Source organism: Portunus trituberculatus, chromosome 42 (assembly GCF_017591435.1).
Source record: "Portunus trituberculatus isolate SZX2019 chromosome 42, ASM1759143v1, whole genome shotgun sequence".
In the NCBI taxonomy this organism is placed as follows: Eukaryota; Metazoa; Arthropoda; class Malacostraca; order Decapoda; family Portunidae; genus Portunus; species Portunus trituberculatus.
This window is the reverse complement of record NC_059296.1, coordinates 17,199,121-17,224,462: the sequence shown is the minus strand read 5'-3', so window position 1 is coordinate 17,224,462 and position 25,342 is coordinate 17,199,121. Positions and strand designations below refer to the sequence as shown.

At 36.1% G+C, this 25,342-nt stretch overlaps 2 protein-coding genes across 13 annotated transcripts in view; one reads left to right on the top strand and one right to left on the bottom strand.

Annotated features, from left to right (window-relative positions):
• The window catches only part of LOC123517312 (talin-2-like), a 181,090-nt gene that overhangs the window by 8,559 nt on the left and 147,189 nt on the right, over positions 1–25,342 (bottom strand). For 9 of the 12 annotated variants that reach the window (XM_045277271.1, XM_045277270.1, XM_045277275.1 and 6 more), the window contains 4 exons: positions 22,994–23,179; positions 22,256–22,466; positions 21,564–21,605; positions 14,211–14,338 (listed from right to left, as the gene is read on the bottom strand). In XM_045277271.1, the coding sequence (XP_045133206.1) occupies positions 14,211–14,338; positions 21,564–21,605; positions 22,256–22,466; positions 22,994–23,179 (567 nt within the window). The remainder of the gene's footprint in view (positions 1–14,210; positions 14,339–21,563; positions 21,606–22,255; positions 22,467–22,993; positions 23,180–25,342) is intronic. The other 3 variants (XM_045277282.1, XM_045277280.1, XM_045277281.1) reach the window with 1 other exon arrangement.
• Positions 1–25,342, top strand: part of LOC123517313 (lysophosphatidylserine lipase ABHD12-like) — a 124,464-nt gene that overhangs the window by 95,869 nt on the left and 3,253 nt on the right. The gene's annotated exons all lie outside the window — the stretch shown is intronic.

Below are 25,342 nucleotides of genomic sequence, written 5' to 3'. Positions count from 1 at the left end.
ACTGGACAGCATCCAACGCCGCGCCATACGGCTAGTAGATGCTGCAATACCACCTCACCCAGAGCCTGAGCGTCCCCTTGATTCACTGGAACACCGCAGAGATGTGGCGGCAATCGTAGTGTTCCATAAGGCACAGGTGCAAAGAGTGCCACATCTGGCAGGGCTGCGTCATCCTCTGAGAGTCACCGCACGGAGCACGAGAACGGTGCTCAATGGTGGTGACGCCGTAGAGGTGCCGCGATCCCACGGGTGTCAGCATCAACGCACCTTCGCAGGACGCGTCTCCAGGATGTGGAACTTGTTCACGGCCGCGGTGCCTCACGTCCAGGAGATGAACACACACAGTGTCAAACTGATGGCACATAAGTGGAGACAGACACTGCCAACTCCTCTGACACTCTTTGTGACGTGACACTCAGTGTAGTGCAGTGCGTGAATAGTGCTAGTGAAGTGAAAAGAACAGTGCTCCATTTACATGCTGACCATCTTGTATATTTTCTATTTTTAAGTCTTGTAAATATTGTAGAGAAATAGATTGTAGTACCCTTAGAATAGGTAGCACACGACAGTGCGCCTTTGGGTACATGTTCTTCTGTATAAATTATGTTTAAATAAAAAAAAAAAAAAAAAAGAGAGAGAGAGAGAGAGAGAGAGAGAGAGAGAGAGAGAGAGAGAGAGAGAGAGAGAGAGAGAGAGCAAGCCTGGGTTGACAAAGTGCAGACGACAAAAGCAAACTCCCCCAATCACATAATTGTTGTCTTCATTTACTGGTCATTGGAAATCTTTAATTTCATTTCTTTCTTCTTTTAACTCAGGATAATTTAGTATAAAGTGAAATAGGTTTTCTTCTAGATGACATAATTAGCAAATTGTCATAAGTGTTGAAAGTAACAACACACCCACCTTCATCCCCATCTCTCTCTCTCTCTCTCTCTCTCTGTCTCTGTGTTGCAGATTACTGCCTTAGATTGGTTATGAGAGTGGCCACGTTGTGAGCTTGCAGCAGGACATTAGTCCATAGCAGTGCAAGGTAAACACAATGTCAACAATACCTACCTGCTCTCTTTCTCTCTCTCATTGTTGCAGATTACTGCCTTAGATTAGCTGTAAGGGTGGCCATAAAGTGAGCTTGCAGCAGGACAACGGTCCATATGTAAGGTGCATTTAGAGGTATTGGCACTTGGCACTTAGTTGCAGTACCTGGCCCAAGTGCCACCTTTAGGATAGGGAAGACTTTTCTATAAAGAATATGCTTTTAATTTTTACCTCAACTGTGATGAGGAAGAGATAAGAGCATTTTGGAAATAATTTCACCAGTTTATATTGAAACAGAGGGAGAGAAAGACAGACAGCGACAGAGGATAAGGAGGTGAGAGAAGTTAGGAGGGGAAGCTACATCTTTAATTTATCTATTCTTGGTAAGAAATTTTATAACAACTGTATACTTGTTAAATAATAATTAACTCTTTATTTCAGCATTGAGCATTGAATAAGGTGGCTTAAATGTTCAAAATATTTTTTCTGCATTAAAACAGAATAAATTACTGAAAAAGGGTGGAGAGGTGGTTAAAGGGTCAGACAAACCGCTCTTCTCAATAATGGACAATTCGCAATAATGAACACCCTCTTACCCTCGAATGGTCTGTATATTTATTTTTTCTTTATACAGGTAACTCTTTGATTTATGCGTGTTTAATTTACACGTTTTTGTTAATACGCGACCAAAAAAATACTATAACTAATTAAATTTGCGCGTCGGTTTGCTTATACGCGATTTGGCCCAACCGCATTTTCAAACTGAGCGCCAGACGCAATTTCAAACTGCATGCCGGAGAGTGGACAGCGATGGCGAGTGCTTATGAGGGATGAAGACATTGGTGTCCTATGTTTATTTTTTACTAGTGTTTACTTTTAGGAGAGCATAGGTGGTTTGGTTTAGTGAAAATACACACTTTTTGTGATTATTAGTTCATTTGGTCCATAACACCCTAAATTATCATTCTGTGATGTTCATTTGCAAAGATCAAAAGTCATTTCTCCCAGGAAGCCATTTTTAAATGTCCCGCACTCTTGTGTCATCGCCTGAGTCACACGGAAAAAGATTTCAATGTATAAGATTTTACATGAATATTTTTTTCTTAATATATTTCACCCTTTGGCATCCTAGCCATCAGCAGGAGGGTGGAGGTAGCTAGCAGTGAGATCACAGACCCAGTGTTTGGGTGGACATGGAGGAGGAAGGATGTCACGTTTGTTGCTCTATAATTTTCAGAAGTATCGTCCTTACAGGCATAAATTAATGAGATTTAGAGACAGAAACATCAAGAAGATGTAGTAAAGCAACCAAGACAATGATAAATAAGCACAGCTGTCACTGATAAATGTGATAATATGCATAATTCATATGAATATCATCGCTTCATGGGTGAGGCAGCCACGACCTTGCCCGCTCCTCCCACCGCACACTGTGGCTGCCTCACACATGCTGTTTGATGTCTTAAACATTCGTTTCATGACTAGTTTACCATCACAACCAGCCTATCTATTATCATTATACAATCAAAACTATATCTTGACACAGAGGTTAGAAGTTGAACCCAGACTGGTGATAATACCTTCACAGTGTCTCTCTGTCACCTCTGTCACACCAATCATAACTCAGGAGATGTCTAGACCACTTGTAATGTAGCAGATTGACGTGATACTGCTGATGGCGCCTCATGATGCCCTGACTTATGAGTGAACAATATTTTCTAGAGAAGTGGGAATCTGATGCATTATCATCCTATCATGCTCCAGGAAGTCACCATTGTATACACAATCATGTGTAAAAATGTCATGTCAATGAGATTAATACAAATATGAAAACAATGACCAAATTGAAAAAAAATCTTTGAGCAGATATCTCAAAAGTAGGTTTTTTACACTTCAAATTTTTCTCTAAATCAATGTAAACTCTGATCCCCTTTTGTTTGGTATCACCCAGATTTTTGATAATGTCGAAAACGAGATACAGACACAAAGACGACTTTTTTCAGAAACATTGGATTTTTTTTTCAAAGACAAAACAAAAATTTGAAAAACTGCGCCCTGAATAGTTGCGTATATGTACAAAGTTTCTATGGTGTTTTTTTCACAGTAATTAACTGAAACAAAGTCTGTGAAAAAAAAAAAAAAAAAATGAAAACACTGTTTTTGCTCCGCAACCATTCACCAAAACTTGATGAAATGGACAGAATAGCCTATTTTTAACCCCCTCAAACAAAATATTATAGTTTCAAAACAACTGGGCTTACCATATGAAAAAAGTAGGTTTTTCTATACCCTCCTTATACTGTGGGGTTATTTTTGATAAGTGGATTTTAGATAAAGTGGAAAAGCTCAGAGGAAGATGGTGACTGACTGTGGTGGGTGTGAGTGGTGAAGGCAGTGACGCAGTGAATGTTGTGTTTACGTATTCTTTGTTTTGTTGTTTTCTCTAATTTTTGCTTTCTCTTATTATTTCTTGCTTTTTCTTTTACTTTAAATAGACTTCTAGTATTTAGAATGGTAAATAATAAAAACATGTTAATTTTGGCAAATAAATACAGTATTTTGTACAAATTTTTTTTGGACCACATCCCACATCCCCCCTGTTATCTATTGTTTCTTATGGGAATTACAAGTTTGTTTTACGCGAATTTTGATATACGCGATGCTTTTTGGAATGTATCTATCGCGTAAATCGAGTTACCTGTATGTATATCCTAACATTCTATTCCAATAACACTGATAGGCATTTTTTGCTCTTTTGTTGGATAATAAGCTATTTTATATACTGGTTAAAATACCTGCGATAGGTCTTTACATCATCCGTGTAATTTGAGGAGTTGTTTAAGTCATTAGAGATATGAAACAGCTCATGTGCCATGCCACTACTAATGCCAAGATCATTGTTTACACAGCTGACAGTAACCAAAAGGTAATGTCTACTCCAGTTTCTGTTCACATAAGATATATATGTTCAGTGTGTGTGTGTGTGTGTGTCTTTATGTAGTCGTATGTCATAGGTTTTGATCAGGGTTCATAGTGACCTGTCTTCATATCTACATTTATCTAAGTTTTCCTTAAATTTATGCACACTTTCTGCTGTTCCAATCTATGTGTGTGTATTTTACCTAGTTGTAGTTTTACAGGGCCTGGGCTTTATGCTCGTGTGGCCCCATCTCCATATCTACACTTATCCAATCTTACTTTAAAAGTATGCACACTTGTTGCAGACACTACTTCTTCATTTAAACTGTTCCACGTCTCAATACATCTTTGCAGGAAACTATATTTTTTAACATCTCTACGACATCTTCCTTTTCTCAGCTTTTTACTATAGTGTGTGTGTGTGTGTGTGTGTGTGTGTGTGTGTGTGTGTGTGTGTGTGTGTGTGTGCACAATGTATGTAGTACCTATTTATGTAATACATTACACAGATCATATCAACTGTTAGTGGTAGCAGGCTCGCAAAATGTGGGGAGAGAGAGAGAGAGAGAGAGAGAGAGAGAGAGAGAGAGAGAGAGAGAGAGAGAGAGAGAGAGAGAGAGAGAGAGAGAGAGAGATAAACTCAGGCAACTTGGATTGGCCTTCCCTCCAATTAGTCCAACTCCTGTGGGGTTTACTGTACTGCCAAAATAGAGTTTGTATGATTACAATTTATGGAATGAATTTGCACTATCCAGCAAACAAACACACACAGAATGTTATTGTGCCAGGGATTTCATTTGTGACATACATTGTCCAATCACATTCATGATATTCTAAAATCTGAAAATAAAGTAGAATAATCATGATTACTACATTAATACATTAAATAATTGTGGTATAATGACACAGGACTTTTACATGCTGAAAGCTAAAAAAGACTGAAGATACAAATGATCATCAAGGATAGTGGATACTCCTATTTAATATTTCACACTTATCAGCAAGCATAGAGGTTTTCATACCTATTTCACATTATCTGTGGATTTTAGAATTGCACTGCTCACACAATATTCCTTTGCCTAAACAATTGAGTGCTGCATTAAATTAATATGGATTATATACAATTGTATCATAACTTGTATCATCAATCAACAACCTCAATCTAATAATTATTGAAACAAAACTGAAGACCTGCAGCTTATATTTAAAAAACTAGATTTCATAAAGCCACAGAAATTCTTACAATCCAATTTGTCAGTCTTGACATCACTCCTGACTTTCAATGACGATGGAACACAACAAGGTGATAAAAAAATAAAAATAAATAAAATAAGGGCAGTTGTATATTGTGTTGATTACTAAAATGTTAAAATACAGTATACATATATTTAAGAAAAATGCAAAACCTTCATAAAACTCAATGCATGCCAACAATGATTCATAAAAGTCCTAACCTCAATGTTTCAAACTACCACTTTGAAAGAAATCAATTTTATAGTAATTATAATGCATTACAATATCAGGACAATATTCACAATTATATGTAGTAAATACTTCTGGTTTTAAATCTTCTCCAATTGTCTTCATAAATGTCTTCATATGTACAATGTGATAGTCTTCCAGTGTTGTGGTAACATTGTGCTATGATAATATGTTTGATTCTTAGTCGAAGCCAATCAACAACCAAGAATATCAAACATATCTCACAGCAGCAATGACAATCTCGTTGTGACAAAATACTTATTCCATTTCGGCAAGTGCTGAAAGTTGATGTTCTTCTCTATACTTCTCTGACACAGGAAACTGGATGAGTTATGTTATTAATATTGCCATATTTTATGCATAGGATTCTTATAATGAATGTACTGTAAATATTCAGTAACAAGGACACAATATCCACTGCTTTGAGTGAATGAAGAACACACTACGATTAAAAACATAGTGATACAGCTATTACATATACATTATGGAATTAATGGTAGATGTTAAACATTAAAAATGGGATACAACATAATTTTTTGAAAATATACTACAATACAATAAGTTACTACTTTTGATGAACCAAAACTAGTAGCTAAGTTTTCCTGGTTCTTGGCTTGTGAACATGCATGTTAATTTATTCCTAAATAATGTTGTGCATGGAAATAATCAATGATTAAATTAGGATTAAATGTATCAAGTCAAATGAAAAAACTTTAATTCTTCTTATCCTTACATATTATTTTCATCTCCTTGCATACAAAGATTTATTATCGGTAGCATATTTGTATAGATAAGAAATTACAAAAATCATATTCAGTATTGTGCATACTACATATTATGAGAGCTTGAATTTATATGAAAAATTCATAATGCCCTGTATTAATATTATATTTTTATAACTTAATTTAATCTTTCATTGATTTGAATGAGCTCTTACTGATACAAATAAACTTGGTTAAGGAAGAAGTGTTCTAATATTCCAATTCGGGTCTAGCAAATCTAAACTCACACCTGTGATATATAACGTTGTCAAACCATAGCCCCTTTCAGCACCCTATTATTTTATCCATCTGGCTATAAGTCATGCTGTAAAATAGTGGGATGGTTGTACTCCCAGCACTTAATTTGAGGGAAAAAAAAATAAAGAAAGAAAATAAAGAAAAAAAAATAAATAAAAAAGAAAAAAAAAAAAAAATATTGAAGAGAAGATATGCATGTGCTTGTTATAGACCAGCATCCTAACTGTATTGCTGTTTCTTTACTCCACAACATACTGTGATGTAGCTTGATTATGATTATTTTACTTAAACCTCATTAACTTTGTTATTATTTATTAAATGTATTGAGAATATTTACTTTGCAGCTTCCCATTCTGGATCATATGTGCAACCACGAGGAATATCTGATAAAAAATTGTGGTCATGCAGTACCAAAGGATAGCAATACAACTGACGATCAGGAATCTGGCTGTCGATATTCTGGAAACATCAATTTTCTGACATGACTGTCGGTGCCCCTTTTTATTTACAACATTGGCGTGCTACTGTATAGCCCCTTTAAGGATTCAGCAAAGAAAAGAAGAGAAGAAAATCCAAATATCATGCCTTGTTGATTGCAGAGAAAGTGAAAATGCTCTTCAACAGTCTATAACTTAAAAAACACTTCAACAATCTATGTTTTTTAAAAGAAAAACTGCTGAAGTTCTTTTCTTACAACCAAGTACTTGTAAAGAAGTCAATGACAGAAGGAAAAAGATAAGAACTGGAATAAGAACTCATAACCTGATTTTGATCTTAGTGTAAGTGATATATATATATATATATATATATATATATATATATATATATATATATATATATATATATATATATATATTATATACAGGCAACCCCTATTTAATGAAGGTTCACACAGCGAAATTTCGCTACAACAAAGGTTTAATTTTACTACCATCTGCTCATTTAATGAATACCAAACTCGCTTTAACGAAGTTTTATCCAGGTAATTTTTTCCAAGTTTGAAAGCCCCGCTGTATCACGCAAGCCGACAAGCTTTTGAATACACTAGCAGCCGCAAATACTAAGGCCTGCCTCAGGAGAAATCCTGGGACATCTGTAGAATCAAGTTCAAGATCAAGATCAAGCCTCTCGTGGACAACACACACCACTCACTCCCATAACAGCGTCAGTAGCAGCTCGTCTTCATTTGCTCAACTTACCACCAAAACTCCTTGCAATGTGGCCTAGCATTCCTAAGAAGACCAGGAAGTCTCTTACTCTCTAAGTGAAGCTGGATATTATTCACAGACACGAGAGAGGCGAGAGAACTATAGCATTGCTGGCCACCATCTTGACTCCATTTACTGTCTCTACTATTTTCAAGTCAGCAGACTATTAAGAAGGCTGGTGAGACTGTATCTTCCTTGCAAGCTAAAAGAACCACCTGAACTTGTGACTCTACAATGGATAAAATGGAAAGCCTTGTGGAAATGTGGTACATAAGTTTTGTATGCGGTACAATGATGCGCCCTTTGTTTACTTTCCACAGGTTGCCGGTTAGTGTCTTTCCCGTTTCACTCTCCCTCCCTTCGTAAATTTAAGGTCATCAACATTATAAAGCTACGTACATACATACATTAGTGTACATTATAATGACTTAAATTAAATTTAACTGCCTAAATGTTAAACTTCATAATTTTTATTTTCATTAAACCTTTCACCGTACTATGATGCACTCTCGCTTTGCCTACTCTCAATGGAAGTTCAAGTCAGGGGTTAAACTTGTTATAAACGGTTCGCTTAACGAAGTTTCGCTTAATGAAGTGTTTTTTAGGGATGTAACCCCTTCGTTAAATGGGGTTGCCTGTGTGTGTGTGTATATATATATATATATATATATATATATATATATATATATATATATATATATATATATATATATATATATATATATATATATATATATATATATATATATATATATATATATATATATATATATATATATATATATATACTATATATATATATAGAATACAAAAGTTTGATTTAATTCTCGAAAAAGTACCTGATGGTTGAAGCCGGGTTGGCTATCACACAAACGGCTCCGGTGAGCTGTTTAACCGCGTTCATCCCCCGAAATGTCGTTCGTCCCCTGGGTCGATATATTGACAAATTTTTTGGTCGTCTCCTGAATTGTTCGCCCTTAGAAACGTTCGTTAAGTGAGGTTTTACTGTACTGATATACCAGATGCTGGTGCGCATCCCTAGTCCTGCCACAGTCATGAGAAAAACAACATTCTTCTGCGTCCTATCAGTAGTTTTTAATTTAGAAACTTATGATGACACCAAAGAGGCTTAGTAGTGATGAAAATAAGGAATCTGATGAGAGTGCAAGTGTTAGTGACCCACAGCACTCCATTAGTGGATTTACAGGAATCTCACCAGGAGTAAAGTTACAACATACATTTTCATCCTGCAGCGACCTCCCTCCTCCTCCCCACCCTTCTAAGTTCTCCATCACCAGCCTTCACTTACAGTATGTACAAATAAAAATTGTAAAAAAAATACATTGAAATTTTTTATAAAATTGAGGTTTTGCTAAGATTGGAAAAATTTTAATACTCAAACAACTATTTGGAACAAATTAAGTTCGAATATTGAGTCTCCACTGTATGTGAAAATCCAGAATTTCTGAAAATACGGGAGATCTTAGGTCTCGAGGTTGCCAGATTTTTTTTTTTCTTGTCAAGGAGATATTCAGAGAATCCTAAAAATCTCCTTAAGAAAGAGGCAGATGAGCTGTCTCTTAATCATGGTTTCACATTATATCCCAAGGAACAGTCATGTAAGAACTAAAGTCATTGATTACGAAAGAGTAATTGCAGATCTGGATAGATGTGAGTATGAATCTTTCAAGAGTGGCAACATGGCTTCTTCAGTGAATGGGTGTTAAATCAATTCTAAGTTTCATGACTGGTATGATGCTAATTGAGTGGATCAGTATACACAATGCATTCTAGGAGGCTGTTCCATTCTAATAAAGTTACTCCCAGTCCTCCTATGCTCTCTAGTTTTCAAAGTAGTCTGCCATGAGGGACTTATCAAAAGCTTTTTTTATATCCAGGTATACTGTGTCCACCTATCCATCTCTGCTTTCCAGTCCTTCTATTACTCTTGAGTAGAAACTTAAGTTCAACACACATGGCCATCCTGTCTTGAACCCAAATTGTATGTTCAATATAACTTGTTCTTCTTCCAGATGTTTATAAACACCTATTTTTCTTTGATAACTATTTCACACAACTTCCCCACAACACTCGTAAGTGACACCGGTCTGTAATTTAATAGTTCAGTTGCCTCACCTCCTTTAAATACTGGTATTACGTTGGTTTTCTTCCATTCTAGTGGTACTCTCCCTTCTTTTAATGAACTTGTAATTATTTCCCAAATTGGAGCTAACAGCTGCTCTTTACATTCTTTTAGCACCCAGCCTAATACACCCTCTGGCTGCATTGCTTTTCTGACATCCAAATGATCTAATAATCTTCTAATATCCTCTTTGTGCACTATGATTTCCTGTAATCTTTGGCAATGCAATGACCTATTTAGTTCTGCAAAATCCTCTTCTTCAGTGAACACAGTTTTGAAGCTCTCATTCATTATTTCACTCACTTCTTTTGCTGTTTGGTATGCCTTCCCTCCTTTATTTTTTCTATTGTTTCCTTATTCTTCTTACCATTTATAAATTTGTAGAAAAGCTTGGGTTCATCTTTGCTTTTTTGCACCACATCCAAGAAATGAGAGATGGGAAGTGCTTAAGTGAGGTGTGGTGTTAGATCATGCTAAGATGGGTGAAGTGAACTTGATAGAGAAGACTGAGATGGGGTATTAGGGGGAAGTAATTGAGTTGTATATTTTATTGAAAGATAGATAAATAAATAATTTCCTGATTTATATTCATTTATTTATATTTATTTATTTTTGCCTTTCATATCTTTTCTAACTCAGATACTTCCACTTTTTTTAAACACATTTTATAAGTACTTTCTTTCCAAGTGACAGCATTTTATAGATTTAATGAGGTGGGCTAGGGGGTCTACTTCATCAAACCCATATAAATTGAATGTTTGATAACAATCTTATATACTATATTTTTCGCCTCACAAGACGTTGCATCTAGGAAGACGCACTGTTTTATTGGGGGAAAAAAAACCTTCTCATCCAAGAATATTTACCATATATACCCGACCACTGAATATAAAAACATAAGCAAGGAGTCTACAAGAAGCTGGTTGACTTACACAAGACAACTCATATAAATATACATTTGACTATCATTATTCATGAATTTATCTGACCTTTTCATAAAACTATCTATTGGCTCCGTACTTATTACAAAATTTGCTGGAGCACTCAACACAAATCTACAACTATGTAAATAAAAGTACCATAGATAAATACATTCAGTGAAGCAATGCATCCCCCCACATACTGGCAGCACATATTGCTTACATTAATCACTTGTCCAATTTTGTTTATGTGATGATGACTAGAGATGTACTGATGTATTAGTATCGGTAGTATTAGCCCATTTAAGGAGTATCGGTATTGGTATCGGCTTATTTTCTGCTGATACTACAAATACTTATAAAGGAATTTATTATGTCGTGTATCTCACTCTGCAAGTTATTTTGTTAATCAGAATCTGGATGTTTTATTGCGATAAAAATAAACATGATAATGCCAAATTATTTAGTACAATATACACCTAACCCTCCATTATCATGCCCTTCCGTTATCGTACTTACGCAATAAGTTATCGCGCTTACGCGTTATCGCACACTTATGAAAATCTGCAAAATTAAGTTTTAGCGCATCTGGAAAGTCATTATCGCGCACCTGTAGTAGTAGTAGTAGTAGTAGTAGTAGTAGTAGTACCCATATCCCAACCATACATCGACAAATGTTTAGATTGGGGGGGAGGAGGTGGAGGGGGAGGGAGAGAAAGATGATGATCATGAGGAGGAGGAGCCAGCAGCCAATCATCGCTGTGTATTCACGTCACATGATTTGAATTTGGTTTGGTATGGTTCTGTTTACTCTGCTCACCACCACCACCACCACCACCACCCCTCAGTCTGGTATTTTGTTGTTCAGAGCTGTTTTTTTAGGAAATTTTTTGGGTTGAGGCACCAATTTATCTATTTCCTATTTTCTTCACTTCCGCTATTGCGCGGTTTTTTAGGCACCAATTTTGCACGATAACGGAGGGTTAGGTGTGGCGTATTGAGTCCATGGTGCGTAGTAAAAGTGAGTCATCACTGTTACCCTATGTTTATGAGACAAGTAATGGACTCAGGGCCCTGCTATATCCTTCACCTCAGCTCAGAGAGAGAGAGAGAGAGAGAGAGAGAGAGAGAGAGAGAGAGAGAGAGAGAGAGAGAGAGAGAGGACATGACTGCCCAACATCTTGCTTACTCGCATGCTAGACGTGCATATATCTGTGCTTATGTGTGTGTTTGTGTGTGTGTGGTTGGGTGGGTGGGTGGATGGATGGCTGGTGTGTATTTGTACAGTATATAAACAGGCACACTACAGTGTGCTGTGTGTACATGAGTTTACCAGTTTTATCATGTTTTACTTGTTATCTATAGGATTTTAATTCTTTTGAATGGTAGACTATGAATAACAGTTCTGGTTCTAAGGTAGCTGTATATTTGTATTAGTAATCTAAGACATTTATTTGAATACAGTGGCATATGTTGCTTCTCAACATCTGCTGTGCCATCTTTAACCCATAATTTTATTAAGAATATTGCAAATGATTCATATGCTAGAGTAACAGAATCATCACCCAATGGCTCCCAGGCTAAACGCTCAGAAATACTCATATTTCAATTTAAGGTAAAACGTAAGTGCAGTTTAAAGTAAGGCAAAATATTCCATTCCAGTGTCATCAGACTGGGCGAAAATTAATTGAATTGATATTTATAATCTCAGTAAAACACAACAGTGCAATTTTAGTCAAGGTGAAACATTCTAGCACAGTGTCACCATGCCACTCGAAAGGCACTCCCAGAACCAACTTTAAAGTTTTGTATATTGTAACTGAAAGTTTAGTATATTCAATATATGTACTACATAGTACATGCTACTAAATAGCAAATATTAAATATTTTCATTAAAACTAGGAAAAATCTCTCTCTCTCTCTCTCTCTCTCTCTCTCTCTCTCTCTCTCTCTCTCTCTCTCTCTCTCTCTCTCTCTCTCTCTCTCTCTCTCTCTCTCTCTCTCTCTCTCTCTCTCTCTCTCTCTCTCTCTCTCTCTCTCTCACACACACACACACACACACACACACACACACACACACACACACACACACACACACACACACACATAGAATGCCACAGCAAAGGAGGTCACCCTTATTAAACACAGCTGTCTTTGAAATAGCTGGTTAGCTGCTATCATACATAGTGATTCCTATTGAAGTAAAAAATGGCGAACACCTTAAGAAAAACACAAGAAAGACAGAAAGAGATAATGATGTTATTCTTAGTGTGTGTATGCTTCATCTGGCCAGATGTTGTGTGTCTTGTGGTGTTGGTGGTAACATTGCAATGGAAATGTTGCTGTAATGCATACGTATTTGGCAACTAAGATTGCTTGAAAGCAATATCCAAACAAAATTCATGAGGACATTTGGGCAGGAAGCTACTCCAAAAACATATAAGGGAATTTACTTTACACTATAATGTAAAGAGGAAGTTTTGATTTTTTTCACTTCAACTTTTGGAGAGAGGAAAAAAAAAAAAAAAGTGTGGAAACAACATAATATCTCACATAAGAATGTATTGTGAAGAAAACAGAGCAACATAACATAATATCTCACATAAGAATGTATTGTGAAGAAAACAGAGCAACATCAATGAACAGTGAGTAGGGTGAAGCTGTGCATGTGTCAGCTATAGCCACAGCTATAACTAGTCAATATGATAAGATTAATTAATATATACATTAATCCTTGTTACTTATAATAGAATATTTGAGAAACTTTTTATGCAATTATTCTTTCATACTTCATGAGCTGGAGGGACCTGGTTTTGTATTTGCACTTAAAACATTTAAAACTTTGTATGCTGTTTGCACACCAATGGGTAAGCTGGTCATGTAGCTACCAAGATGATAGACCCATGCTATATAGAGTTCTGGTGTATCTTTGATTTCTGTTGCTCACATGTCTTTTCAATGTGAACCTCTTGTAGAAATCTGATAAAAAAAAAAAAATCCTTGCGGCCTATAGCACCTTCCCATACACTTGAAGAGTGTATGGGAAGTGCTGTTCAGCTTCTGCTCATTAGTGGCACAGGCAATTTTTATTTATAGTGGTACCCATATTAGGGCCCCTATCACCACTCAAGTGCATCTTGAGTGTAACCACCTAGAACCTGGGTATCATGGTGACATGTAGGTAACTTTAAACCACTCGACAAATGACATAGTTTCAAAGCGGTATGTGGTGGGATTCGAACCTACATGTGGACGTCTGCCCGATCCCACGCTCACCACCTTATCCACTATGCCACCACCTTCCTCTTGGTAAATTATCTTATTCTTGCCTAGTTTCTAATAACTTACCTTCTCCACATTAGTAAAAATTATATATTTTATACGATATATCTCAACAATCAGGAAAGCGTCAAGATAAAATATGGGATTACATTCATACAAGTTATATGGTGTGTATATGTGTATAACTATAAGAAAACATTACCTTTTGCTCCATGCGGCGAGGCCGAAGAGCCATCAACTTGCGGGCTGCAGCATCAATAGAATTAGCTGCTCCCATCAACTCGTTCTCAGCTATCACAGTAGGGTCGTCTGGATCTTCCCAGTCATGTCCTGAGGTTATTAATGCCATTGAGAGTATGCCAACAGTCAAGCATTTAATTGACATAGGAGATTATTCTTATTTCTAGTATTTCAATCCTAGTTGGCTATGCTTCTAAAAAAATTATCATGCAAAAATTTCTATAATATGAGCATTTTTAGTGGTAAGGATTCCATTTGTAATGATACCCATTTTCATTCAAGGTGTTCTAACTCTACAATACAAATAAACATTTTCTTTGCTTATACTTTTAGAAAAAAAACCTCATATTACTGAATAGAAACTTCTTTCATCTACTATAATAAAAAAGAATCTTATACACAGATATAGCATCAGGATGATTCAGAAATCAAGATATCCACTAGAGGAACTAAATATATTTTCATACACTACTAATGTTTGATGTGCATGGCCATCTTCCTATTATAAATCCAAGTCAATTCTGACTACCTGGCATTTTAGTTATCCTAGTTGGAAAGCACATTCAATTGGCAGTATTTTGTACTTGCTCAACTAATTATATTTTCTTTTGTACTATACTTCTAGCAAAGTGTTTCATTGACCCTAAGCAAAGTACATAAATACTAAGTTGCTAAATTTCTTTGTCAAATTGATGCTGATCTTCCCTTATATAAAATAATGCAGCCTATTATTATCTTCTTCCTGTCTAAGGAGAAGAGCATCAAGATATACAGTGCTTCACCCACATTTGCTTTCACTCCAATAAACTTTGGTAATAATTGCAACTGGCCAGTGGAACATAATTGTGGGGTAAACTTGATGAGGCCCTCACATTTTTTATTCATAGTGTGGTATTTCTTCATCGTTGGAGAGAAAGTGTTCTTAAAAGTTATTCATCACCTACCAAATTAGCATGTTTTAATCTTTTCTATAATGCTGGACACAACATTTACAAGTAACCTCTTAACCTGATGATGTGGCTTTAGAATAACTAATAACTTCTTCATTGTTGTTCACATTTTGCTCTGAGTGGATCTTCAAACACCAAACATTTCTGAATACAAAGTACATGTTAAAACATTAATGTCTTATTCTAATGAAGCATAAGCCAAATATCTATGTAAAAGCTGTTGCTATTAGTTAACTTTTTAAGATATGTGCATTTGTATACATATATGTGTGTATGTGTGTGCATATATATATATATATATATATATATATATATATATATATATATATATATATATATATATATATATATATATATATATATATATGTACACACACACTCATACATACACACACACTACATGCATTAGAAACAATATAAAATGTATAATTAAAAGGAATTCTCAGAGAAAGCAAGTGGTAGGAAATGGATTACTACACATAATATATTTACAATTCAGGCTTTCAGTGATACAACAATCATGCTCAACATCTATTTGAGCATAGGTCTGTTACTTTTGCTAAAATTACACACACACACACACACACACACACACACACACACACACACACACACACACACACACACACACACACACACACACCATAATCTTGATGGACAGATATACCTGATGAACAGCAAGTACTTAAATCCATGACTGGTCTACAACTTTTCACTGCAGGGTGAACAGAGGCTATACAATGAAGGAAGGCAATTTCAAATTGAATGAAAATGGAGTCAGTAACATATGTCTAAATTTAAAAATAGTAATAACTTCCTTGCACTTCTGATAATTCTGGTGTCCTGCACCACTACAGGGATTCTCTCAGATGAGTAACATAGGTCTCCAATTTTCTCTATTCCACCATTCCCTTACTGCACAATCAAAGCATTATCTGTCATCCCTCTCTTCTATATTCTTGGCCACACTTTTTATCCATTTTAATGATGCCCTCGCACTAACATTTAATTTCTAATAAATCTTGTCCACATGGTGACTAAATCAATAGGTAAAGTGCAGAAAATAGATGCATTTATAAAAACTGGTGTAAAAATTTGTTTTGAGATCATGCCATCTGGAAGCTAACAGCTCTGTTCTTTAAAACTTCTGTGTATATTTAATGTTGGCACTAAAAGATTAGCTTCTTTGCTTACTTTTAGACTATACCTGGATTGTATAGGATGTTTTTTTTACACGAGGATCTAGTAATTTTCTTCATCTTCTAAACATCTATTTTTTGTGAAACTTTTCTTTATGTAGGAAAGGCATAGGCCAAGGCCAACAAAAACATTATAAAAAAGGGCCTCTGAAATGCCAGATCCTAAATAGTCAGAAGGGCTGATCAAAATCAGAGGATAAGTGTCTTGAAACGTTCCTCTTGAAAGAGTTCCAGGTCATAAAAAAGTGAAAATACATAATCAGGCAGGGAGTTCCAGAGTTTATCAGAGAAGAGATTAATGACTGAAAAAACCGGTTAACTCTTGTATAAGAGAGATGGACAGAAAAGGGGTGAGAGAAAGAAGAAAGCCTTGTGCATTGAGGCTGTGGAGGGAGGAAAGGCATGCAATTAGCAAGATCAGAAGAGTAGTTGGTGTGAAAATAGTGGTAGAAGATAACAATGGCATATTACAGTAATGAAAAAGATGTTGAAAACATTCAGTTTGAGGAAAGGAGTTGATAAGACAAAAAAGTTTTGATTCTAGCTTGTCTAGAAGAGCTCCATGAATGAAACACTACATTTATGTGAAGCAAACTCCATACAAGGATGGACAGAGTTAGCAGTTTGTAGGGGGGGGAAGGGTTGAGAAAAACTGGGAGATATTTCAGAATGCCTAACTTCATAGAAGATGCTTTAGTCAGAGCCATGATGTAAAGTTTCCAGCTTAGATTATAAGTAAAGAAAAAAAAAATGAGAATGTTAAGTGAAGAAGAGGGGGAAAGTTGAGTGTCATTTAAAAAAAAAGGGATAAATGTTTGGTAGATTGTGTCAAGTTGATAGATGGAGCAATTGAGTTTTTAAGACACTGAACAGTACTAAGTTTGCTCTACCCCAATCATAAATTTTAGAGATCAGAAGTGAGGCATTCTGAGGGTTCCATGTGTGATATGTTTACTTCCTGAAGGGTTGCTTGTCTATAAAAAGACATGGGAAAGTGCACTATGGTATCATCAGCCTAAAAGTGGATAGGACAGAACTCTGTGGAACACTACTGTTAACCTGAAAAACTCGGGACATGTCGATAGATGTTCATCATACAAGACTTGGGGCACGTCGATAGTTGTTTAGGCATTTTTGGGCTATATTTTGGCTATTTTCTTCCCGCTTTCTTTGCTTGTGAGTTGGCAACACTCATCAGGAGTAAACATATGCTATACGTCACTGTGTCACCAACTCCCATGATTGATAGTGGGAGTGACAGTGATTTCACGGTGTCCGATTCCGCCACCTCTCCCGCGTGCCTTACTAATACAGTGGAGACTCAATACTCAAACTTAATTTGTTCCAAATGGCTGTTTTGAGTAATAAAAAGTTTGACTATTGATACTTATAAATCAGGTAATTCATTCCAATCTTAGCAAAACCTCAAGTTTTAAGAATTTTCAATGTATTTTTTTTATAATTTTGTTTTGTACATACTGTAAGTGAAGGCTGGTGATGGATAACTTAGAAGAGGAGGGGAGTGAAGAGTAGGGAGGAGGAGGGAGGTCACTGGAGGATGAGTCACCATCCATGAAAACGTCTTTTGTAACTTTTCTCCTGTGTGATTCCTGTGAATCCACTAATGGATTGCTGTGGCTCACTAACACTTGCAATCTCACCAGATTCCTTATTTTCATCATTGTCATCAAAAGTTTCTAAATGAAAAACTTCTGACAGAACGCAGAAGATTGATGTTTATCTCAAGACTGCAGTAGGACTAGTGATGCATGGGACCGTTTTCTATCGCTCTAGCCAAGGCCGCTGGACCCAATCAGACGCAAGGCCATGTACACCGATGATACCACCTCATTCAACCTGTGATATTTTGGTAACTATAGCATCTAGAGACTTCTGGGTTTTTGCATTGCAAAGAGGAAGAGTTGCTTGTGGGCAGAACACCATTTGTACTCACTCATGTATTGAATTTCCAAGCGTAATCAGTATGTGAATACAGGCTTATTTTGTGTGTTTCTCGCCAAACCTGCTGAGTTAGCGTGAGCGAAAACTCCCAACATCCCCAAGTTTTAGAGGTTAATGAAGTTGAAGTCAGAAGGATAGAAGTTGTAGGAGGGTAGTTTGGAAATCAAATCTTTGTGCCAGACTATCAAAAGCCCTTGATATGTTTAAAGCAATAGCTAAAAATTCATCAAGATCTGTAAGACCAAGACTCAGTAAGGGGTGCTAGTAGAGTATTCTTGATGGAAATCATACTGGCAATCAGATAAAAGATTGTGAAGTGATAGATGTTTAAGATTTTTCCTGTTGAGGATAGATTAAAAACTTTAGATAGCCAAGAATTCAAAGTAATATGACAGTAGTTTGAGGGATTAGAATGGTCAGCTTCTTAAGGAACAGGTTGAATGTTCACAAACATCTAGCAAGAAGGATGGGTAGATGTTGATAGACAGAGTTCAAAGTTTTTGACTAAGCAAGGTGCAAGGGTGGAGGCAAAGTTTTGGATAACAAGAGGAAGGGACCACATAAGATCTATAAGATACTCAGGGTTTAGGCCAGTGAGGGCATGGAAGACATCATTATGAAGGATTTTAATAGGTAGAATGGAGTAGTCAGAGAAAAGGAGAGAGTGGAACAAGCCCTGAATCATCTAAAGTAGTTTTTATAAAAAATTTGAATGATGAGTTCATCTTTAGAAATAGATGAGATGGCAGTGGTGCCATCAGAAAGAAATAAAGGAGGAAAAGATGAAGAAGCAAAGTTATTGGAGATGTTTTTGGCCAGATGCCAAAAGTCTGGAGGAGAGTTGGATCTTGAAATATTGGGTAAAAAATATAAAGTGCATGAAATCAAAATGATGGACTGCTCAAATATCTTTTATGGGGCCACTTCTCTATTATATACAGAGAGCAAGAATGATGAATGTATGTCTCCATACCAGACACTATCACCTTTGTTATGCACTCAGCACAGAAAAATGGGTCTCTGACACAGAAACTGTAATGATTCCAAGGAAAATTGACATAATACCTTCTCAGGTCCTCCAATAAACAGAGGCAAAACATGAGGGGCACCTCTGCTTTGTGGGATCCTAAGGAGGCATTGGAGTGATAGAACAACATTCAAGTATGTGATTGCGATTGGAGGAGCCCAATCGAGAAGCTAGGGTAATGGCATAAGCATTAGAATTAAAGGTCAGGAAAAGGTGAAGAAGGTTGGACACATCTCAAAGACAGTCAGGATTAAGAATAGGGTGTTACACCAGTTGATCTAAGCCATGGAGAATAGCAAAGTTAAAGACCAGTTCACTAGGATGGTCAGTGAAGGGAGAGGAATGCAAGAGCTGATGGTGAAGTCTTTGAGAATGGAGATCACCTTGAGTTTCTTTCAGACTGTTCTATGTAATCAGAATTTCTTATAGTCAGAGGAATTAGGTGAGAGGTATAGTACAGTACAGATGTATCTAATATGAGAGTGACTCTAATTATAGCCATATGGTAGGGCTTGTAAGATTCAAGAGCATGGGCACAAAAGTAAGGATAAAAGAAAGTAAGAGGAAACAGAAAAAAGGCAACTATCAGTTGTCTTAGATACATGTGTTTCACTGAGAAGAAGACAAGGTTTACTAGAGGAGAAAGGTGGTGTACTACAGATTGAAAATTAGATTGAAGACCAGGAAATTATTAAAAGAAAAGTTGAGGGGAGTATCAAGACACTTAGGGTTGATACTGGTAAAGCAATCCAACCTGGGGACATTTATGGATCCCTCCTCAGAATGGGACTCAGAGGCTGTTGTAAGTGTCACCATAATTAAATTTGAATTTTGAGTGAAGGATAGGATGTGTATCTAATAAGGTGTATGTAGTAATTTCTCAAAAACAGTTTTAGTCTTCTTATTTTACAAGTTGCAAGTAGGCTAACAAAAATGGAGCAGGTAATATACAATTATATTTGTATTAATGTAAAAATATAAGAAATAAAATAAATCATTATTGAGTATTCTCATCTCCATTCACCTACACTGATTGACTTTAAAATCAATGCAATTTTGATTAATGGGAGTCTACATAAATTAGAAAAAATAAGTGCAAATAGCAGAATTAAAATGTAAAATCTCATTAATTTGTTCCAATAATTCTTTGCTTAAAATAATTTTAACTCATTGAGAGGAAGGAACTCAAAATTTGTGTAAAATTTCCATTAATTTGTATAGATATATAAGAATGAAGTAAATGTGCACAATTTATAAAATAAAAAGATCAGCAAGTACTGGTGGTTAGGGTGCAAGGTTAAGCAGTCCCTACTGATAGAAGGATAGGTATCCTATTCCACTTGTAGATATTGGTTGGTTTCAGGTACTTGGCTGAGACATAAGCCTATCTGTTTAGCATTATATGTTTAGTGTTTCATCTTTACATTTTGATCTCTATCTCTGAATTTTCAAAATGTAGATAAAGGATACTTAAAAGTTAAAGGAGTATGGAAAATATTTAGAAATATAAAATGAACCATATGAAATCATTAGAATACAAATGCCCAAGAATGTCCTCTACTCTCTCTCTAGTAAAAATATAAGTAACAGCTAAGCTTGTATTAAAATAATTACCCTGTTTTCAAGATATATTATAGCAACTTTTATGCATAAACATTCATATGTATCATGACCAAAAGAAATGTTAAAAGGTATCATGAAAGAGAAGTTTTACAGCAATTGTAAACCTGAAGACTACATAAGAAGAAGCATTCATGAGCCATCAACCCTCTACTAAGCTGAAAGAGATAAAACTTTATACACTGCTGGTAGGTGCTTCCATAGTTTGAAGAAAGTGCTGAAAATGATGTCAAACACAGAAATAAATTATTATTCCAAGCAATAATTGGAGAGAAATTGTCATACACAAGTCCAAGCCAAAGGAGTTCACCTAAGATATCATTCCAAAGATCTTGACAGTTGCAAAGCTTCTTGACACCAATGTCTTCTGACGATGACTTTCTTACTCATGAGTCAAGTACAGTGTTTGAACATTTTTAAGAATGGGGACTAAATAAAGAACTGTCACAAGACATTGATTAAAGTAATTGTCCAGTAAGAAACCTGCTGGAGTCATGGCCACATTACATGCACAGGGCCAGTCTACAAGGTATTGGCCAAAACTGTGCTTCACTCACCACAGGGGGGACTCACACCAGCCTCGTGCCATTTGAAGTGGGCTGTAGATGGGACACAATCAGATGTGTTTGTGGGATGATACCACCATAGATTGAAAAAGAATACATCCAACTATACATGCTTCAAAAATTGATGCTTAAAGCCAAATATACTGAATTATTTTCTAAAAAAGGAATAAAGATAATGCCAAACAATTTTGTATATAGTTGAAAATAAAGAAGCATGACAAGAGCTTGAAGATATATCCTTTTTTCTTCCACCTGTCCACAGCATAATACCTTTTCCTTGGAATATCAAAAGTTTGTCAGGAAAAGGTTTAGTCTCTTAAACTGAAATAATTACTTTTTAAACCCTTGATACAGATGCAAACTTTTATTTAATATTAAATAAAATCCATGCAATCAAACCAATGCCATGGTTCATGCTTGTGGCAGTTGGCTCAAATTCTTAGCATGTCATCTCAGCAAATGGCACATATGTAAAGTCCCGACACCATTTAACCAAACTGTAGTCTTCCCCTAAACAGGCAAGCAGGCATTATCTTATTATTGCTGCCTATATTTAATTCATTTCCTATATCACAAGAGTATTTATGTGATCTTCATTAAAGGCAACAATAAATGCCAAGCTGAATCAACCAATAAAATTTCCAAGCCATCCAAAAGCACAAAGTGTACGTTGATTTTCTTACCCTTCAATGGCTCTGTTGTGGCCACTAGGTCTGTAACACAATGGGCAATCTTGCGGGAGACAACAGTAAGTGCATTACGAGCTTCAGGAGTTGCCTTCATCAAAAGTTGCATCACCATTTGAAGGAGCTCTCTGTACTGCACAGCCAGATCATGTCCAGAAGTCATGACTTTGGAACGAAGATCTGTTGTCTCGGCACACCATGCTGCAGCCTATATAACAGTAATTAATTGATAAAAATATTTCCATTTTGGTACACTATTACATGTAATATGAAAAAATATTTCAACAGGAAGAGATGGAAAAATGCTTAGGAGAACTGGTAATGAAAGAGATTTAAGTGATCAAGATGTGGGAAGAGTGCACATACATGAGAGTGGCTTTTTCTTTAGAAGTCTTTAATTTTGTATTTTAGATATTAATGATTTTGGGTTAATATAGTATGCAGCCCTATAAGATTGTGATTTTTTTTAATGTGGCTCTAGCACTGAAAAGTTTGCCCATCCCTGCTATTGGGAATACTGAAACTATTCCTTGAAGGGAATCATGTTCTATGTTTCTATGAACTATATTTGTTATCCATAGTCATTCTAAATTTCATATAAAAAAAGGATCTCTTGAAAATCTAGCTTAGAAAAAGTTGAAATTTTGGAATTTCTTGAAAACATAGCTAAGGAAAAGGTTCAGGCTTTGGAGATAACAGATCATATACCTCTAACTTAGAATGAGGTTGACTAACCTTGCAAGTGGTGAGCATATCAGAGATGGCTTTACGACCCATGTTGGCAGCAACAATAACATCTTCTTGCTTGAGGCTATTGCCGGCACCCACAGCTTTGGCAGTTGCCAGTGTGATTGGCTTAGTGCATCGAACCAAATCTTCAGGTGTAGCTTTTGTTTTGGGACTCTCATCAGAATCAAATGCCTGGAATTATTGATATTAGATTAGACTTGTTACTGTATGAGCTAGTCATGGCTTATTCATATGCAGGTACACTAATGATTTACTGACTCTCTTGATTTAATATCCCAGCAGCATCAATCAGTGCTGGAACAGTTATGGCCATACAACAGTAATTAATTGTCAACTTTGACACCATCATGGTCACTTATGTCAATCATGATGGTTACAGATATCAGTCGGATAAACACTTATCCTTTAGACTGGCACAGTCCCACCTACCCATGCTAGTTACACTGCAAATGAAGGCAGTAGATCATTTTAAGGATTGGAAACACAACCAAATGGAGTACTTGTGATCCACCTCCTTTGCTACTACTCTTGCAGGATGGCCAAAAAACTAAGGCAATTAAAAGAGAAAATTAACCGGCAGCAGGGCAGATGAATGTACTACAAAATAAAAAATTGTCTATATATAGACTCTACTGACTTTCGTCCATATATGTTGTATACAGGTAACTCTTGATTTACGCATGTTTAATTTACGCGTTTTTGTTAAGACGCGACCAAAAAAATATTATTATTAATTAAATCTGTGCGATTGGTTTGCTTATACGTGATTTGGCCCAATAGCATTTTCAAACTGAGTCGCCAGACACAATTTCAAACTGTGCGCCAGAGAGTTCCACAGCTGGTCGATAGGTGGGAGCTCCGCTGCCATGGACACACTCTTCTGCTACACAGTGATGCAAAAAGAATTTTCCAAGAAAAAATGCCAGACCATCATGCAGCAGTTTTTCAAGAAAACACCAGTGGAAGATGTAGTACCAGAAGAGGATGTGGATGATCCCGTGGAAGCGGAGGAAGCAGAGGAAGCACAGGTGGATGATGATGTATGTGATACAATGATGTGCCCTTTGTTTACATTCCACAGGTTGCCAGCTAATGTATTTCCCGCTCCACTCTCCCTCCTTTCATAAATTTAAGATCATCAACATTATAAAGTTACATACATACATTAGTGTACATTATAATGACTTAGTCTTAAGTTAAACTGCTTAAATGTTTAACTTCATAATTTTTACTTTAATTAAATCTTTTACTGTACTATGATGCACTCTTGCTTTGTTTACTCTTAATGGAAGCTCAAGTCAGGGATTAAACTTGTTAAAATTGGTTCGCTTAACAAAAATTCGCTTAATGAAGGTTTTTAGGAATGCAACCCCTTCGTTAAGCGGGGGTTGCCTGTATTTTGTACGAATTTTTTTGGACCACATCCTGCATCCCCCTATTATCTATTGTTTCTTATGAGAATTACAAGTTTGTTTTAAGGAAATTTTGATATATGCGATGCATCTTGGAATGGATCTATCGTGTAAATCAAGAGTTACTTGTATATAGTTTCCCCACAAATGAGCATTCCTCAGTGACATCTACATATAGACTCTGCCCCAAAACTGAACATACAATTGAATTTATATATAGACTCTGCTGCAAAACTGAATAAGTGACATCTATATATAGATTCTGCTGCAACTGAACAAACAATTAAATCTAAATATATGTGTTACTTGTGTTTGATTGATGATAATGTATGTCAATATAATCATACGAATGTTTGGAGTTACTCACATCCAGGACTTGTGACCTGTATGTAATTTACTTCCATTTTCCTCATATTTTTCATATACAGGCAACCCCCGCTTAATGAACAGGTTACGTTCCTAAAAAAACGTTCATTGCGTGAATTTTCGTTAAGCGAACCAATTATAACAAGTTTGACCCCTGACTTGAACTTCCATTGAGAGTAAATAAAGTGAGAGTGCATCATAGTACAGTAAAAGGTTTAATGAAAGTAAAAATTATGAAGTTAAACATTTAAGCAGTTTAATTTAAGACTAAGTCATTATAATGTACATGTATGTAAGTAACTTTATAATGTTGATGATCTTAAATTAATGAAGGGAGGGAGAGTGAAGTGGGAAAAAACGCTAGCCGGCAACCTGTGGTATGTAAACGAAGGATGCATCATTGTACCCCATACAAAACTTATGTACCACAATTCCACAAGGCTTTCCATTTTGTCCATTGCAGAGTCACGAGTTCGGGTGGTTCTTTTAGCTTGCAAGAAAGATACGGTCTCACCGGCCTTCTAAGTCTGCTGACTTGAAAATTGTAGAGACAGTA